Below are 18,967 nucleotides of genomic sequence, written 5' to 3'. Positions count from 1 at the left end.
CGCACATGTTGAGAGGTTAACCAGGTTTAGGCCCTGTGGTGCTAGGCGCTGTATGCACACCTAATTCTGGGCAACCTCTTCCGCAAAGACTTTGTATTGGCCTTAAACAATGCTAAGTAATATTGAGGAGGGGTGTAGGGGGAGGGGTGGAGAGGGAGTCACTTGAACATAAGCACAGAACAAGAAGCAAACTGAGTCCTAAAGCCACGCACCCAAATTGGAGGTGGTGCCTGGTATTCTCGGTAATTTCTCAGTTTGCTTCAGCGGGTGGTTGCCCATCAGCAAAATTGTATTTATTCCCTTGTGGAGCTACTTGAAGAGCACGTGTCAGAAAAGAGATGCTGGCTGCCGAACACGGCTGTTTATGGCTGGCATTTAAACCTGTGCATTTTGCCTTTCTGTAGAGCTTTAATTTTTGCTAACTTTTGTAAACCGAGCTCCACCAGAACGTGGCTTCTCATTGTTTCTGTAATGCCTAGGACGCCAAGTGGCAAATGCATTTGGAAAGAATTAATATGGGGCTAAATATAACTGTGTTGCTGCTTGCAGTTTTATGCAGGGACCTGCACTTCATAGTTGTCAGAAGAGGCATAGTAGGTTATATTTTTAGCCTGGTAAAGCCCAGTCTGCCTGCTTACAATCACAGGTTTTTTGTTTCCCTCTCCTGCAAACTGAGTCGTTGTCGCAGCTTCTGACTTCCCTGCCCTGATCTGCACCTGCACTCAGCTGATTAGAAGAGCAGCGTCTGCATACTGGTGCTGTGGGTGCCATTATAAGAAGGACCGAGTGCTGATAATGCACTTGGAAACGCATCCCCAACTTCCGGGAATCTTTTCTCACTGGAAGTCTTAGAAATCACCTTGACCGAGAATTGAGATGCCCTGTCCGCGCACTAGATACTTGCCTGGACTTCAGGCAAGTGCACTGCCTTCTTGCTGCTTTCCTTGCTTTGAATCTCACCTGGGTTCTGGTGGGCCAAGCTGTGGCAGGGCGGCGTAAGCGGCACGACCTCGCACAAGCCCTAGTGACCCCGGCTTTTATGTATAACTGGGAAAGAAAAGGTGGCAAAACTCAGATTCTTCGGAAGCGATTAGCAGTCGGCGCTCTCGAGTTTCAGCCCTGACAACAGCTCCGAGTCAGCGTGTCCTTGAGAAATCACTTCCCCTCTCCTTGCCTCTGTTTCCCCAGCTAGAAAATGGGTTTTATAGAGAACCTTTGAGGTTCAGAAATCGCTTTGCAATGCAAAGACAACACGCCGGTGCGGACCAGTAGCTTTCGGGAGATGTGAGCATTTGCATGGAGAAAGTGCCTATGGATGCGGGCAGAATTATTTCCCCACCCTCGCAGCGGGGTGGAAACCAGCGGTGGTACCCTACAGTGCCCTGTCAACTTCTCCTGTGATGCAAGACGCACCGTGGATGGCAGGAAGCTCCCTCCAGTAAAGCCTCCTTGTTCTCCCCGCAGAGTTTTCCTGGCTGCTGCAGAAATGTGGCTAATCTTGCTGCGGTCAGTGTGAGCCCAGCTTCAACCCCTTGTTCCCCCTGGCGCAGTCAGCTGGAATGTGCACCTGCCTGGGTAAAATGCTAATAGTCCCATCGTTCGGGCTCCTGCAGCACAGACCTTAATCGCCCCCCTCACGTGTGCCGCAGCCTTCCCAATGCATCCCTCCCTTTGGGGCTTGCTTTAGTCTGATCTTTCACTGCCACCTTTCTGTTCTGCAGATGTTGTTGGGGTCTAAATGGAGGTGGGCTCAAGCTGCAAGGCTGAGCTCGGCATCCAGATTGCAGACGGCCACAAGTTTCAAGCACGGTTTGGCATGGAGCATTTGGGGAGGGGCCACCTCTAATTGGAAAGGGATCCTGGGAGGTTCAGAATAAGTCAGTAGGGAGTGCCTGGTTTCTTGAATACTTGAGTTCGTACCTTCGGAAAAGGGAAAGGGGTTTTAAACCGTAAGCGAGGGCATTCCTATTCTGTGGCCACGCGCTAGCCGTGTGCTCCTTGGTTGCAGAGCGCAGTGCCAGGGCAGCCATAACTAGTTATGGGTCCAGATGCTCCAGAGGTGTAAGGTCAAGTCTCACTCCAGGCTTGTGTCAGAGGCTGCCCCTGGTTGACCCAGCTATGAGTAAGTACCTGGTTATTCAGGCTGAGCAGAGAAATGCACTCAGACACGATACCCTCCCACATGTCTCCCTTGGGGGACATTGGCTTCAGGGACAGATGTGCCTTAACCGTACAAGCCCACTGGGCCTGTAGGCTCAGGTGGACCTTTGATCTTTTGGATGCCCCTCAATCACTCTTGCATTTGGCTTTAGGTCAGATAATGAGCATAAAAGTCTTGTTCTAATTAAATTCTCTGCCAGACTCTTACTCACAGGCACCATGCTGCAGTACTTGAATTGCAGGATATGTTATTTTTGTAGGGATTTTTTTTTCTACATTCACCAAAAAAACCACACTTACCAGAACCTACATTTTTAATTAAAGGACATTTTGATCAAATTTGACCAAATTTAAATTTAAAAATAAGTAAACAATAACCTTTTAAACTACCCTTTGGAAACAAAGTACTGTAGTAGCCATGACACAGGGAAATCAGGAATGACCACAGAGACGGTCCCTTTGCATTCTGATGTTGATTACCAAAAATAATCCGTAAAGAAAAAGTTTGGTGTGGGGGAGAGAGGAAATGGACCCTGTTTGTAATGGCTGGATGTTTAATCATGCATAGAGAGGAGGCTGAATTCGCACCCTGGTGCACTGCATAATGCAGCACTGATTACCAGCAAGCAAATCTTAAAGCCAGGATGCATCTGCAGCGGTTGGCATACAGCACCACGAATGAAGCAAAGTTCCCATCCACGGCTGTCCGCATCAGCACCAGGAATGCATTTTCCCTCATGCTTTCGCTGGCTCTTTGCAGTTGCTTTTCTGCCTCTCACACCCTTCTTTCTTTTGGCAATCTGAAGGTGGTTACTTATTGGGGGACGGGGGGAAAAGGATGCTCCTTGTGCAATGAAGGATGCGACTGCTGAGAAACGGGGGCAAAAGCCTGGATAAACGGGGACTTCAGGGAGGCCCCAGTGAGGAGGGAGAGGTGGTGGTGGTGGGACATGGCCCCGTTGAGGTGCAAAAATGGAACATAACCTGGGAAACCCCGGCACCGCGGGTACCTTTAGCCAGGAGCACACAAGATGTTGCAACTTATGACGCTAAACGCTGATGTGGCATGCGTGTTCAGAACGAAAAGCTGTGAGCTGTACTGAGACCCGAGCATTTGAAGTTGGCAGACAGAGGTGAAGGAGTCGTTTGTAAGCCCACGTACAAGTAAAATGCTCTTTGATTTCCCTGGGGAAAAGATCAGGCTCTGGGGAAAGGAACCTCCATAATCACTCAGATTGCACCGAGTAGTCATGGGGCTTTAAATGTTCGGAAAGAGCATCTCTTCATTTGAAAGAAGTTGTGGAGTGAGGGACATGACAGATTGCGGGATTTGGGACTGCACTCTCCAATCTGGACTGAACAGCTTGCAGGAATTAACGCCGCCACGTATCCCACTTTGTGGGGAGGAGAATACAGCACCAGGCATTGAGATGCACTTTTGAACTTGGGGAAAAGTATTTGAGGAAATGCAGATAAATGGTACCATCTCCCTGCTGTTAGTTTTCCATAGTTGGGCCATGCTGCCCGCATAACGATATGGATGGTGCTGGCACGCGGAGTTCAAATTCAAGGCTGAATCTGGACTGGGTAGGTCGAATCCCCATTTGATGACATCAGGATCTTGCAGGCTCATTTTGCGAGATTTTTTGTAGTCCATGTCGCTGGAAATGTCACAGGAACAACTGGCTTAAGCCAAAATGTCACAACCAGAGTGTAGGTTTTCAGGCAGAATCTGGTGTGGAGCCAGCCCCCACAAAGACACTGCAGAGTCGGAAAGCCATGGACCATTTGCAGGGTTTGGTATAAGGTACTGGGCCTGCAGAAAATGTGAGGCCAGCCCAGCGTGGAAAGGGAGACCTGGATTTCTATCCTAGGATGCTGCAGTGGTGCACGCTGGCTGAATTCTGTGGGCTCGGGCTCCAAATTGGTCTCTGGTCTAGCTAGTTTACAGATCATTTGAGAAACCAGGGGTGGTGTCATGGTCATGAGACCAACCAACACAGCCAGGCCACGGAAAGTAGGGTTTTGGTCTGTGGACTCGGCAGCTCTTTTGTTGGGGACCATCTCAACACTCTCACGCCGTATGATGTTGCCTCATAAAACATTGCAACCTTAATCGTTTCGCCTAGTGACCCCGTGGCATTGAACTGCGATGCAGTGGGCGGCTGCTTTAGGCCCTTCATGGTGCAGTGGCTGAAGTTTAAAGCCTGAATGCAAGGAGGGAGCCCTCACGCTTCGTTGCTTGCATAGTGGCAACCTGGGTGCCAAAGACTCATTCTCAGTTTTCCAACGTGCCAGGAAGTCTTTTGTTGAAAGCTGCAACCCACAGACCGCTTGAGTCAGTCTCACTGAAACAGGCTGAACCGTCAGGCGAGTGACGTGGCCGTTAATAACCCCAGGTGTGCGCGCGTGCACGTGTGCGTACACCCCAGAGCAGCTCCGTTCCTTCGCATTAGTGCAGCTCTCCCCACGCAGTACGAGGAAAGGTCGTGACAGTGTGGGCTGTGTTCTCGGCTGGCATACAGCCGTGGGCTCGCAGCACAGCGTGTCCTGAACAGCCCACCCACGCACGCAAGCACGGCAGCAGATGCATGGTGAGTCACACCCACCGACATCAGATAACAAGGCCCTGAAGGCTCCCAGCTTTCATCTGGGTTGCCCGGATGAGGGGCTGGTTTTAGTGGGCTTCTGTTGTTTGCTGTTGTTCCTGAAAGCGGTAAATTAATAGCTCTGGCTCCAGCCCAGCCAGGGATTTGGAGTCTCATTCCAGTCAGTCCCTCTCATGCCTTCAAGCCAGCCGGGCAGTAACTCTTGCACCCCACTCATTACGGGGAACAGCCCTTTGTTTCCAAGTCTCTGTAGGACTCTGCCCCTGCAGCAGTCAAGGAAAGCCATATATTTTTCTTCTCCCATGAGACCCAATCCACTACACTACTAATGCATCTTGAAGCTGAACTGCGGAGCCACCAGCAGACCAGTCCTGGGCTTCTCCCTAGCATCTGATGACGTGCACGGTGAATTGTCCTCGTGGGCTAAACACCATGCATTAGGCTCTCCCTCCCTCCCATTCCTTCTTTCCAGAATGCTACAAACAACCACAATTAAGTAGAGAGCTACTAGATAACAGGAATACATGTTTCTAAAGACCCTATATAATATTTACACATGTGTTCACACTTGGATACTCTTTAGGCCATAGGAAGACATAATGTACCATTTTTAAAAGGAGAAGCAGGGCTTAATATTTGGGCGCTCCATTTAAGCCAGTCTAGCAGTGGCCAGACAAGGTCATAACGTTGGATCAGAGTGATCCATCCCTCAGGTTTTCCGGGACAGAAGGGTATCATTATACAACCATTTGTGTCAGACACCATACTGGCGTGCGTTACTCGGGTGATCTCTCAAATTTAGCAAACGTGTTGACTTAACAGATGGTTGGCTCGGAGTAAGGAGTGCTGAGGTGCTGCAGAAGTGCGGATAATTCAGCGCGGCTGCCTAAAGGGGGCTTGAGCTGTTACTCCTGTTACGGGTTGGGAGGTACTGCCTTCAGCTCCATTTTGGAGACGATTGTATTGGCAACAGGCACGGCGACGATCCCAGTATCCCAGCCAGGGCTTCTCAGGAGGTCATAGCATACCTCCAAAAGTGTTCCCCTGCACTATCAATCGGGAAACATTACTTGCTTTCCAGCCTAGAAGTATGTGTAGTGTTGCTGTCCGCTCTGAAATAGCTGTCCTTGTACAGGGGGATTTTTCGTGCGTAATGAGAGTTTCTAAAGCAGTTTGAGACAAAAAGGGGGAGTATTGATATACGAGCATAATTCATGCAAAATAAATCTAAGTGTTGCCAAATGCTTGCATGTATTTTTGGTTGATAAGAGAAAAAATATGTAAAAGGCAGGAGCGGGGTATGGACTCGAACTTCCTGCTGACTGATGCTGTGCTGAAATGGATGTGATCGCCGGCCTGCGCAGCTGAATATAACACAGGCCACAGGTCGAAATCATTTCTTCGGGTATAAAAAAAAGGCCGAGGAAGCCATTTGTATCGCTCTATCCAGACGGCTTTGGAAGACTTGTACTGCTTTAGTTAAGACCTTGTCTCGCAATTATGCTGCCCTGTCACCATTTCTGTTGCAGCAGCTGAGCTGGAAAATCCTTTGAATCAGCAAAAAAAGCTGAAAGCTAAAATCCCCCCAAAAGCCAACCCTAAAACACCCAAACCTTTTCGCAATCAGGCAGAACTGGGACGTGGAAGGGGACTCGCCGAGGCGTGCAAAACTTCTCTCAAAGAGCACGGAGCACAGCTCATGAATGGAGCGGAGCGGAGGCGGGGGCGCGCAGTGCTGCCAGCCTCACGGCTTGGAGATCTGTGAATAAAGCCTGCATAAAACACAGGACTGCCTAAACGCTCACGGGCTCTGTCACTAAGGGGAAAGTCCCAGCTACCTTCATGTCTGGTTTGCGGTTTTTTGAGACTTTAGTGTTCCCTTGTTCCTTTTGCACTCATGGGAGCTAAATATCTTCCTCTCTCGCAAAATTTACAGCAGAAATCCTCATATTATTGCAGGATCTCAGGCAGTGGGGTTCCCAGAAAGCCTCCAAGTATCAAGGAGGCTTCCTAAAAAATTGAAGTTGGCTGTAGTTTGGGAAGAGGAATGAACGGGAGAGGGGTGCAGGGCTCTTGGGCTTGCCTCAGGGTCACGAGTCCAGATTTGGTAACAACTGCACTGCACATTCAGGCACTAGTCCCTCAAATGGATCTCCTTGTATGACCTTTGGTGTTTATGGGGAGCCCTTGGACGTCAGTGGGGAGCTGCACGGCTGCAGTTTTCAAGCCCAAGTGGGGGCATTTTTCAGGTTCATGAAGCCCCGCATGCATCTGCCACATGAACAGGCTAACACATCCACAGGGAGAGACGGGAGAGCTTGTCTGGAGATGGGAATATGTGGCTAGGTCTTCTTGCTGGCTGGTGCCTTGTTATCAGTGGACTTCCACCACGGATGATTTGGGCCCACCGGGTTTTAAACAGCACTTTTATTGATGAAAATTGCCATTTTTGGAAAAGTGAAGCATTTTTCTTTCTGGCTAGGATGTTCAGAGGCACAAGCAAAAACACGTTCAGCTTTGACTCAGTCTCAAGAAGCATCCCTCCCCTCTCCCCCTTAGGTGCCTTGAAACATCCCAGCCTAAGTGCTCAGTCTGCTGCGAGATGACATCCCGGAGCTACTTGGACTTCCCCCGTGGTTTCTCTGCTTAATGAGCAGTTTGGCTCGGGACATGATCACTTGGTTAATGGGGGCCCATAAAGTACCTCTGCATCTGCTCTCAGGGCGTAATTCAAGTCTGTGTGCAAGCAGCAAAGGCTGTACACCCAGAGTCCATGTGGAAGGGCTACTGCACGTTGGATTTGGCTGGCTTTGCTTGTTTATGATGGATAAAGTGGCCCAGAAAGGTGTGCGCAGAAGGGGGGAATTAGTTACTGTTTTTAAGTGCTGTCACCTCCTCTCTTTTCTTTCCCAGAGCCCCGCCAAGGGGGCCTCAGCAGCTCTGTCCCGATGAGCTGCATAGCCAAGGCTAACACGTTGGAGGATGCGTTGAACCTCATGCTCAAAATCTTCAACCAACCTCTAGCTATTAGGGATTCAGTGGGGACCTGATGTGGGCAGACAGACCATCCCACAGCTGCCTAACGTGAGGTTTCTTGCACCCGTTTTAGAGCCGTTTGGCACTGGCCGCTGTTGAACACAGGCTGCGAGGCTGGGTGGACCACAGATAGGATCTGGTGTGGCACCTCCTCTGCTCCCAACACCTCGCAGCAGTGTGGTGAGACGAATTTTGCAGGTGGCTGTTGGAGTCCCATTAACGCCCGACAGCTGGAAGCTTTCATCTGAGCGCGCTGGGATCGGCCTCTGGTATTGCCCGAGCGACGTAGGAGGCTCTGGCAACGTGACGGGGAAGGAGGGACCCTGCGTAGTTTCTCCCGTTGTTTGCCAGTGTATTTGTACAGATGGGTTTTTGCCCATGCAAACAGCTAATCACCGTAATCACGTAGCCCTTACTACAGGTGTCTGTTCCTCGCAGATTGACGAGTCATAATATCATAGGACTGTAGAAATTGGAGGAGGAGAGACCCATTAGGTCATCATCAGTCCCATCCTGCCCAGCTGGCTTGCTCCCCGTGGTGTATTCTCCAGGGCCATCCAATTTAGCTTTCAATATCCACAGCGAGGGAGCCTCCCACCGCGTCTCTGGGGAGAGCAGTCTGTGGCTTAACCCCAGGCAATGTTCCCTAGCTTGTATTTTTTTCCATCTCTCCTGACTGACTGTTTTTTGCAGTGGGCAGAGGGGGGGAAGCTCTCGTCTTAGCAGCATCCCAGGCTGCAGCAGCTTATTTATATTTCATGAATCTGGGCTTCCCTTGCTTGCCAAACGGCCCCTCTGCACTGTTCTCCTGTCTGGTGTCACACAGCCACGGTAAAACCCTGCGCAGAGGAGAGGAAGTAGCAGCCAGGAGCCAAGCTGGGGATTTTCCACTCTTCGCTGCCCTGCCTTCGTTTGCTCTGAGCCGAGCGCGAGCCGTCCACATGTTTGTCACCGAGGCCCGATATTATAATGCCTCTACAGACAGCATCGTAACTCAGATATGACACGCCCGCCGCGATACAGAAAGCCCTTTTAAAGGGATTTGCTTGGTGTAAGCAGCGTAGTTTATCCTCCTTTGCATTGTCCCTTTAATCTGCTTTTAGTCTTCGAGATATCATGGAAGGGGAGGGGGGAGGTGGCGTTCAAAAGGTTGCAAAAGTTTTTTTAAAACAAGCCTGGCCCCACGTGCTAGAAGACACTGGTCAGACCTTTCCAGGTGCTGCGGGGGTGTTACAGCTTGGCAGAAGTCACTCTAAGCTGAAGCAGCTTTTCAGTCTGGTCCATTGGGAAGATCTTGGAAATGCTAATAGCCCCCACCATGCAAGACGTCTGTGTGCAAGTCCCTCTTCGGCACTAATTTGCATCATCCGTGTGTGTGACATCCTCCTGGGCGTCACAGAAGCCCTTCAGATATGATGCGAGTGGTATTTAGGCCCTTGTCAGCCTCTGCCCGGGGGTGATTCCCCACGTGGTCCTGTTCTTTCCCCCTGCACATCTGGAGTGCGTAGCGGGGAGTGGGATTGGCCTTGTTAGTGAGAATTTATCCTGGAGCAAAACTTGCCCGAGTGTCATAAGAGGCCGCGTGGCCGGGTGCTTGGAACAAATGAGCAGGGGCCAGAAGGCTCTGTGTTAAGCCGCTGTCTCGCTACATGACCCCTGGCATGTCTCCTGACCTTTAGCGCTTCAGCCAGCCCAGCTGGAAAATCAAGTAAAAGGCAGAAAGCTGCGTAACAAAGAGAGCGTGCGGCAGAGCGAAGCTTTCCTGGCTCCAAACGTGTCTCTTGTTTAGTAATGCACGGTATTTGTGTTGACAGGACATAATGATACCACACCAATTGTTGCAGCCAGTCAAGGATGCCCTAGTACCTGGCAGGGGATTTCCGTAGGGATTGGATCTATTTCCTGCACGGTGGTCTTCAGCTAATTTCAGCCGTGCTTTTGAATTCACAAATGAAGGCGGCCCTTGTGGCAGCAGGGCTGGTGGGAGTAGGTTGGTCCGGGTTTTTGGATGTTTTAGATGCAAGTAGATCTTAATAAATATAAAAAATTCCTTCTCAGTTTCCTTCCAGAGATCATTCATGTTGCCTTTTTCTTGATTGGTTAATTCTGCATAACTTAATTAGCCGGTAGGCAGCGTGTGATGTTCCCATTCTCCTCCCAGAATGAATGTCAGATTTCTCGGTATAACTCGTGATCAAAATTAAATTAGGCTGGATGTCCATGAGCAGAACAAACAGTGCACCAGTGAACAAGGCACACTTCAGTTTGGCATCTAATTAATTGGAGTTCGTAAGACGTCTTTGTCACTGTTTACCTACCTTTAGCCCTTGGAGAACAAAGTCTCGTTCAGTCGCTACAATCAGCAAGATTTTCTCGAATTGTTTGGAAATCTGTCACTAGACTTTGGTGAATCGTCTTGGCTATAAGATATTGTTGTTGATCAACATGGGATTCCCTCCCCTGCTTCTCTGGGCTGTTTTTCTTACGAGTTTGGCACACTTTGACTGTAAGGAAAATAATGGGAGCTGCTGGCTGCGGAGCAATCCTCACTTCTGTTCCCAGCATTAGGGCTCTAGGGCCTGGCACTAGGTCTACACGGACCCGATTTGCAGAACCAGAATCGCATTTTGGCTTCAGGTGCATCTTAAACCGAATAGCCTGGCTTGGGCTGTACCGGTCCAGATTTGTCCCAGTGTAAAGGAGAGGAGAATTTGGATATGGGCACACATTTAAAAAGGGAGGGTGGGAAGAATCCAGCCCTTTTAAATATTGTTCCTATTAGTAGCCCAGGATAGAAGTGCAACAGCGCGGAGGTTGCAGATGAAAAGGAAGTTCTCCTGCAAGAGGGAATGCGCAAAGATGAGCTGCGGCTGGATAAGTCCTTACACTGGTTCCCCGACGCTGCGTTATCCTGAGCGGGGCACTGTGATAGGATGGGCTGAGCGCAGGCCTGGACTTGGGAACATGCTCTGTTGCTTTTCTCTTCCTCTGTCTGTCTGCTTCCCTCAGCTGTAAAGCAGGGGGCTGGACCCGATGATCTTCCGAGGGTCCTTCCAGCCTTCCAGTCCACGAATCTAGGCTAACCTAGGTCCCAGGTGGGGTGGGGGAGACACGTCGTGAAGATTGAATAGTGATTATTTGAGCAAAGCGCTTGGAATATGTTTCTCTCCTAAGTGTCGCTATGTGTCACAAAAGGACCAGACTCCATTCAGTTCAGATTCGTGAAGACTGACTAGAGCACTTGAATCTCTCTCTCTCTCTCATATATAGATATATATATATAATCTATCTATATCTCTATATATCTATCTATATCGCTATATCTCTCTCTCTCTCTCTCTCACACACACACACACACACACACACGCGCGCGCGCACACACACACACACACACACACACACACAGTGAGCTCTTTAGGGCAACACCTGCAGCATAGGACCCTAGTTTGTCACCAGACACTACTTCAGTCAAATTACAGTCAGAAAAACCGCCTCTCTTCTCGTCAACCGCCGCCCCCCCCCGCCCAACATAAATGTAGAAAATGGGGAGTGCGGTGAATTTACAAGCAGCTCCTTAATCTGTAGCTTTTGTTTTTTATTTTGCAGTTGGAAAGCCAAGGAATTCAGCTACACAAGCAAGAGGCCAGCCTGCTTTCCTAGAGGGAAGAGGCTGCATTGCACTGTCCAGCCCTTCAAAATGGTAAGGCAAAGGTACCTCCTCACCTGCACAGGAGTTGTGCTTGCTGTCTGCCTGCATCACATCATCAGCGCCATCGAGGTCCCTCTGGATCGTAAGTCCATATATTTTCAGCTTTCTTTAAAAAAAGAAAAAAGGAGATTTGCATTTAACTTGCCAGAAAGCTGCAGGGTTTGATGTTAGAGCAAAGGGCAGAGAAGCCAGAAAGACCCAGGCTGAGGTCCTGTGACCTTGAGCAAGTCACTTGAGCTGTGAGAGAGAGTCGGGAAAATCAAGTAAAAAGCAGAAACTGCTGTGAAAGCCAGATGCTGCGTCTGAGCTAAACCTTTTCCACAGCAAAGAAACCCAGTCTTGATGGATCTTTAGCCTGATCCGTCATGTCAAGTGCAGCCGCACAGGAGTCTTGGCATTTTCCTGGAACGCGTCACGTGAGAACTTGGATATCTTTTTGCGGCCTGGAAAGTCATCTCAAGGAGTCCCTAGACTGTCACGCTTGCTAAATGGTTTGGAGCGCGAAGCTATTGAAGCCCCTGTTTCGTGGTGGTGCTGCCTTGAGCTTATAGAAACACGGCTTGCCTATGGATGAGGAAGGGAGTAGCCCTCTCCCTCTGGCTAGGCTCCTGCAGAGGTATGCAGGGTAGCAGCTAATACATTGTGATTACGCTTCTGAGATGTGCTTGGCCTCGACTGTGGCGTGCAGCGGCCTCTCCCACGTTGACCGTCCAGCCTCTGTGAAGTGCCATTCTGCAGGACGACCGCCTCTCGGCGCCAGCAGCAACACAGGCGTGCCCAGCCCAATATTACTGGCTGCTTGAAGGCATTGCTGCCCCACAGGTTGCTCCTGTGTTGCGGCCCCCGACAGCAGGCATGCCCCTGACAATTAAGAGATGCTGAAGATGTGCGATACGAGTGATTGCCATGGATACCATGTCCAGGGTGCTCCTTGGCGGAGCAGAGAATCTCATTAGTAGCTTTCTCAGGCAGACACCATCATCAAGGAGCCGACGGGCCTGGTCCCAGAGGGGAAGAGGAAAGTGGGTTATCAGGAAGGTTGCATGTAGAGCTCTGCCATTTCTATCCCCCTCCATCAGGCCTTTTTGGGTTAATTGCTAGACAAGGCTTATATTTTATTCAGGAGGCCGGGAGGTGGCGTGCAGAACGCAGGGTAATAACGCTTCTGCTGAATAATCTTTTTTGTCTTACCAGTGCTTTGAAAGCATGTTGGCTTCTTTGATCCTTCGGATGGGGAGCGTGGCCTATGGTTAAAGCATAGCACTGGGGATCAGTGCTTGCACGCTGCGCCACTTGGGCCACTGATGTTGTCTCTTTGGGCCTCAGTTTCCTCCTGTAGTAGTGAATCTGAGTATTATATTCTGTTTCTGTCATTTTTTTGTGTTTTATTGTAAGCCACCCTGAGCCTTCTTGGGCAAAGAGCAACATATACCTCTAAGAATTAAATATTAACCACCCCCACTTCCTCGCAGAAGTCGTCCTGACTGTAAAGTGCTTGGCCATCATTGTAAAACTGGTATTGGTAAGGCCCGATTGCAGGCTCAAGTCGCGTGGCACTTCCTGCTGAGATCTGAGCCTTTACATTACAATACCGCTCTAGTTTCAGCCACGCTAGACACGAGTGACGTGAGTGACGTGCTCTGTTTCTTCTGTGTTAAATGGCAAATGGAAGGGAAATGAAAAGCTAAGGCCAGAGATGTGAGGGAGGCTTTCGGATGAGGTTTGAGAGAGACAGGAGCCACAGGGTAGACCTCTCCCACACCAATACGTGTGCAAAGAGACACCAAAGCTAGACTGTGGGGTGCTGATTCGGCAGGGTGCTGACACTGATTTGTAGAGCGTTACTGTGAAACGGAGCAGACTCCGTCCCAAGTCCCTGCTCTGCCGGCCTCAGAGGCATTTGGGCCGAAGGAGCATTTAGCTGCCGGTGTTGTTTTAGCATTTGCACACGTACCGAGGAAGGGTTTTATTTTGTGCACGCAGTTTGGTCGTGTCAAGAACTGTAAAGCCCTTTCAGAAATGTCAGCTTTCTGCAATGGAAGTAGGGGCAGTGCAGGCAAACAAAACCTAATTGATTTTAAAAAGAGCTTCCTGCTGCTGTTCCTTGTGCTTTGAATGGAGGAAGGAGTCATTTTTGCCTAGTCAAGTGTAATGTGACCGTAGAAAAGTAAAGAGAAACACTTACAGCTTGTGCTGTTCTTGGAAGAATATTAATGGTTGCAGTGCCCTTTCTTAATAGCTTTCTACCTCTGTCCCACCTTCTATGCAAGGCGCTTGCAACGCCTTGTTAATACCCCCACGGCGTGCTGTGGGAGGTAGGGAAGTAACATTGTCCCTTGGCTTTAGATGGAAAAATTGCAGTGGTTTTAGGCGCAGCTCTTTAGCATTACCATTATTTTTTGGTTTGTCCATTGCCTTGGTACTTAGGGGCTGCTCAGAGATAGCTGAATGCAGCTGTACAAGGAAAACGCTCTCCAGTTAGACACCACCACGCTGAGCTTTCATAGCTAGAAGCATCCTCTCTTGGCACGTTGTAAGCACCGTCTCCGACATAATAGTTCTGCTAGTGTTGATGGCTCCTAAGTGACCTGTCCACACAAAATCTACAGCAAAGCCAAGCTAAGAGCCAAGGCTGATCTCCCTTCATGGAGCCAGTCTCTTCTTTCCCCATCCCTACCTGGATGGTGAGCATTTTCTTTTCTGCCCTGGTCTGCGCTTGGTTTGAAAGCAGAAGAGCAGCAACCGACCCTTCTTGCCGAAGCTGCGATGCAGACGGGGCCTTGACGAGACTGCCTGGCGCTAGAGGAGAAAAACCAAAGGGAAGGCCATTCCTGGGATAGGATGTGCCCGTCTCCCCCAGCTTCTCTCTCGCTATGGAAACTCTAACGAACTCTGCGCCATACTGTGGACATGAAAGCTGTGGTTGCTCACCAGAGTGACCTGCCCTGCCCTGCAGGCTGACGAAACCCAAAAGCAAGAGCGTCCCAAATCCAGCAGTGCCAACACCCCCACCCCAACCACAGCCAAACTCAAAAGGCATCAAGTGTAGACCCTCCACCGCAAGCATCTTAGAGATGCTGGGGAGTTTGGTTTTTAATCTCCCTTTTAACCCAGCCAGGGATTGCGTCTCCCCAGCCCTCTTGTGGTTGCCCATTGTGCATCGATGAGACTGAACTAATGAATTCATCGCTTGAACTTGAAAGGTTACAGGTTTTACTAAGGCAAGCAGGTGGTGCATAAATAGCCACAGCTGCTCCTGGTCTGTGCTGGGCCCCGATAAATGTGCAAATTACAGGCACTCGGAGCAGATGAGCTCTGTGTACCACAAACCGCGCAATCTTCCCTCCTCCCCGGAGATTAGCTGTTTTTACAGGTGCAGGTTTGTGCATGGTAGCAAAGCTCCATAGGGGTGGGAGGGGGCCTGGATAATAGATTGGGATGCTGACCCCTTAAGCTCCCTCTCGGAGAGCAGAGGAACAGCTGCTTGTGCGCAGCCAGTCCAGCTGGAGCTTCGTAGAAAGCATGGAGGTGGAGGCTTGGGAAGAGCAAACACGTTTCGCTCTTCAGGCTTTGTAGCAAAGGGACGGCCGTTTTCTCCTGCGGTTAGGGTGACGGACGGGGAGCGGGGAGATCCGTGCTCTCTCAGTGGCTCTGTTACTAACTCTGGTGTGACCTCGGAAGAGTCATTCCCCTTATGCCTCAGTTTCCCCAGTTTCTAAACACGAGGAAATTACCCTTCCTCTCTTTGTGGCGAGTCTTGTGAACACTGGTGTGAGTGTGCAGATTCAAAGCACTCTAGAAACAGCATGTAGGATTAATTTATGCCTTTGTTAACTGGCTGCTTTAGAATAGAGCTATAACACAGCACTTAGAGATGCTTTAGTGTCTTCCAGTTGTTCAGTGATGCACAGCGCACGGTGAATTAATGAACCAACAAGGCTACCAAGAGCTTCTTTTTCATTTTTTACCTTGTCCGTCCTTTCCACCTTACAGAAGTTTTACCTTAAACCAGAAGAGCATCAGGGAGGGTTTTAGCTGTTAGCGACAGGAGAGGGGCAGGGCAGGGTAACCTCACACTTGGCTCTGCTCTCCAGCAGGTCTTAGCAGAGAGCGGGCGCCTTCGACCTTAAGAACGTATTGAAGTAGCTACAGGGAGCACTTAAACCTCTCTCCTGATCTAGCCCTTAAATAAACACCAGCACCTGAGAGCACAGGCCCTGATGAAGGGCTGATGCTGTGTTATAGAGTGCTTGGGCTCAGCTAGGCTCACTGAAAAAGCCAAGTCAAGTCTTACGCAAATCCCACCTTGGTAATCTGATTGCTTGACAGCTGGCACCCTGTGATGTGCCCAAGGCCAGCGGGGCCAGCTGCACCTGACCGTAGCACCAGAAAGTTTCCTCATCTAATGTGATCCATACCTTATGTTGCAGAGGAAGGAGAACCCCCACTAGATTTTTGCCGTACTGACTGACTTGTTGAATGAGGGTGAGGAAGTGCCTTCCCAACCCCAAATCTGGCTATCAGTTAGATGCCCAGGCACACTGGTAGGGTTCACCAAGTAGAGATCTAGGGCCGAGGTGTTCTCTCCGTCGCATCTTGGAGCACGGGTCCCATCTCTCGGGTGTCTCATCTCCAGCTGTGGCCAGTCTCTAGTATCTCAGAAGTTGGTAAGAGGAAGGAGAAAGCCCAGCAGAATACATATGTACACACTGTACATCAGGGAAAGATATTCCTTCCTAACTCTGGCAGGTGACTGACTGGGGATGTGAAGAAGATTTGATGATAGTCACTGGTTGAATTCAAAGCCGCTCTTCTCGCAAATGTGTTGAGAACAAGCCTGTTTTCCCTTTGGGAAGATTTTCAAGTCGAAAAGTTATGATGCAGAAAAGGAAGTATGTCCCAAAGATCTATTTCTGCTTGCACTTCGAGTGAAGAGGTGGGAGGGATGCATCCCCTACGATCCTGCAGCTGGAATAGCTTAACAGCTGAAACACAGGAGGGTATAAAGCAGCTGCGACACCTGAATGCTTTCAGATAAACAGGTCAGAACCGCTTGCACCCACGAGTGTTAAAGGAACTAACCAAGGCATTTTCTGAACCGCTAATATTGATTGTTAACAAATCTTCGAAAGCTGGGGGAGTTTCACAGAGATTCAGTTTTGCCAGTATCTTTCACACGTTACACAAGGAGTTAACTGCTCAGCATGACACTAATCCCATATTGGAAGCAAAAGGCAGCCGGAGGTAGGGAGGGTGATCCAATCCTGGCTGTGGGACAGGGGCTTCTCATGGGAAATGAAGGTAAGTGGGTTCGAGGGCATTTTACAAGGTTCACTTGAAAATCGCGGTGTTTTGATATGTATGGATTTGTAGTCCCTCCTTTAACCATGTAGTAATGCGTGCGTGCCAGGTCACTTGACTAACCGCTTTGCTTCTTTCTTTATTACGCTGACACTTGGGAACCCACAGGAAATATTCAGGAAGAATGTAAGTCCTATTGCTGCCTTGTCTTTTTGATATATTAGTCACTGCTTCCATGTTGAAACAGGGTGTAATGGCTCCAGCCTCCATCGCTGCATGCAGCACTGGGCACTGACTCATGCAAAATGCAGTTCAAGCAATTTGTGCATGGCTTGTGGAGGAGAGGCAGCGTATTTACACACCCACACCCACACATTGGTAAAGCAGAGTCCATAATGAAAGAGGTGACCAGATCTTTTAGGAGCATGAGCTGATCTTTGTGAGCAGGGAGTGGGGATAACACACCTGCTCCCCCCGACCAAGACCGGTCTTGTTGGCCATCTGCTTTCTTGCATTGGCCACCCGTCCAAGACTTCTGTAAATAGTTGAACAGTTCAAACCCCCCAGTGACCCCAGGGGAATGTACTTTGATCTCAGTTACACCTGTGTGTGTCCATTGAGGTTCGGGGTCGTCCACCAGAGCAGGATCTAGCTCCTTCCTGACTTTAAATTGAGGCCAACAAATGGCTGGAAGCCACTGCCCAGTTTGCACAGGCTGCTCACGGCTCTCATGGACAGGTAGGTTCACCAGGTAGGTCAGGGCTGCAATTTTGGGTCCCAGCTAGACACAGCCGACTACTTCCAAAGCAGCGGTTCTCCAACTGCAAGCGGTGGCCTTTAGGGGAGAGGAGGAGCCATCCGCAGGTTTTCACGGTGCTTGTACCCACCCCTTTCAAATCATCCCACCACCACAACACCATCTCCACCATTTCCTTCCTACTGCTCTTCTGCTTCCACCCCAAATCCCAACCCCTCTAAAGTAGCTTGTTTTTTTTCCCCCTTCGGCAGTGGAAAGCTGATGCCTTGGGGTGGGAAAACTGCCCAAAGATACAAGTCCCAGGCACATGCAGTGTTAATCTAGCTTTGGGAGGAAGGGGGGTGGAAATGCACTCCAAGGGGTATGATGAAGTTGTTGAGATCTCATAGCCTAGCTGTGCTCCTCAGCAGCAAGGCTTGTCCCGTCTCCTGGCACTGTCGGAGGGAGGTCAGAAGCCGGCCAGCATGCAGGTGTTAGCTGGCCAGGGCATGGCAAGGGGGTTACGGGAAGCGTCTGCTGTAGTCTCTCCTGCATCTTGCCTTTAAATTCTTCACTTGCTCTCTGCTCCCTCTGACGCGGGAAAGCAGGTCAGAGGGATCCAGGCTTAACTTAGCCTTAGTCAGCTCTTGTCTCCACATCTGTCACGTGGAGAAAGGAAGCAAACTAAGATATACAGAGATGCCGGCAGAGTAGATGTGCTCACAAGCATCTCCTCTGAAATGACCTTGCACAGGGAATGGAGCAGAAGAGACGATGGAGGCAGAGAGAGAGGTAACCTCCAGGTATCCCCTGCTTTGAGGGGAAAGGGGGCTTTGCCTGGAGGGGAGGCAGCTCCCAAAATGGCAACCCATCATGCGGGAATCGTGCTGTAGGGAAGTTTGGGAACTGCAGCCGTAAGGAGATTGCACTGCTGCTAAAGCTGCTGGCGTGTGCCCACAGAAGGACAGTCTCGCAGCAGGAGCACTAACTCTGCAAAGAACTTATTGCCAAAACTGTAGTTGGCAGAGACCTGCGTCTGTTCTGCTGACCTTGCTAAATAATGCACATGCATGTCAAGATCTGTTTCATTTACTGAACGTGCAATAAATAGGATCTCTTCTCCGACCTGCTTCCAGCTCCTGGGCCTCAGAGGCCACTTCATCCTGGTGTGAATCAGCATCGTTGTTGACTTCAGTAGCAAGTGCGGAGTAACAGCTTGCTCCTGACCTGGGCGTTGGCGTGCTCTTCAGTGTCCCCAAGCCCTATGCTTGCACTCTCTTTGTCTGTATGTGGAAGTTTTCAAGCCCACGCCATGTGTGCATGGGACCAGGATTGCTTTTTGCAAGGGCTTTATGCAGAGCATGAGTGTCTGTGTCCTGTCTTTGAAAGTGCTTCAGGTGTCACTGTCCTGTTTGT

At 49.9% G+C, this 18,967-nt stretch overlaps 1 protein-coding gene across 20 annotated transcripts in view; it reads left to right on the top strand.

The window, feature by feature from the left end:
- NFASC (neurofascin) overlaps positions 1–18,967 on the top strand; it is a 111,141-nt gene that overhangs the window by 10,030 nt on the left and 82,144 nt on the right. For 14 of the 20 annotated variants that reach the window (XM_019546590.1, XM_019546589.1, XM_019546588.1 and 11 more), the window contains exons 2-3: positions 11,412–11,596; positions 16,984–17,001. In XM_019546590.1, coding sequence (XP_019402135.1) covers positions 11,503–11,596; positions 16,984–17,001 — 112 coding nt within the window. In that variant the 5' untranslated portion in view covers positions 11,412–11,502. The remainder of the gene's footprint in view (positions 1–11,411; positions 11,597–16,983; positions 17,002–18,967) is intronic. The other 6 variants (XM_019546577.1, XM_019546587.1, XM_019546586.1 and 3 more) reach the window with 1 other exon arrangement.

Source organism: Crocodylus porosus, unplaced genomic scaffold (assembly GCF_001723895.1).
Source record: "Crocodylus porosus isolate Cpor-Errol unplaced genomic scaffold, CroPor_comp1, whole genome shotgun sequence".
Classification (NCBI taxonomy): Eukaryota; Metazoa; Chordata; order Crocodylia; family Crocodylidae; genus Crocodylus; species Crocodylus porosus.
This window is presented reverse-complemented; position numbering and strand designations above follow the sequence as displayed.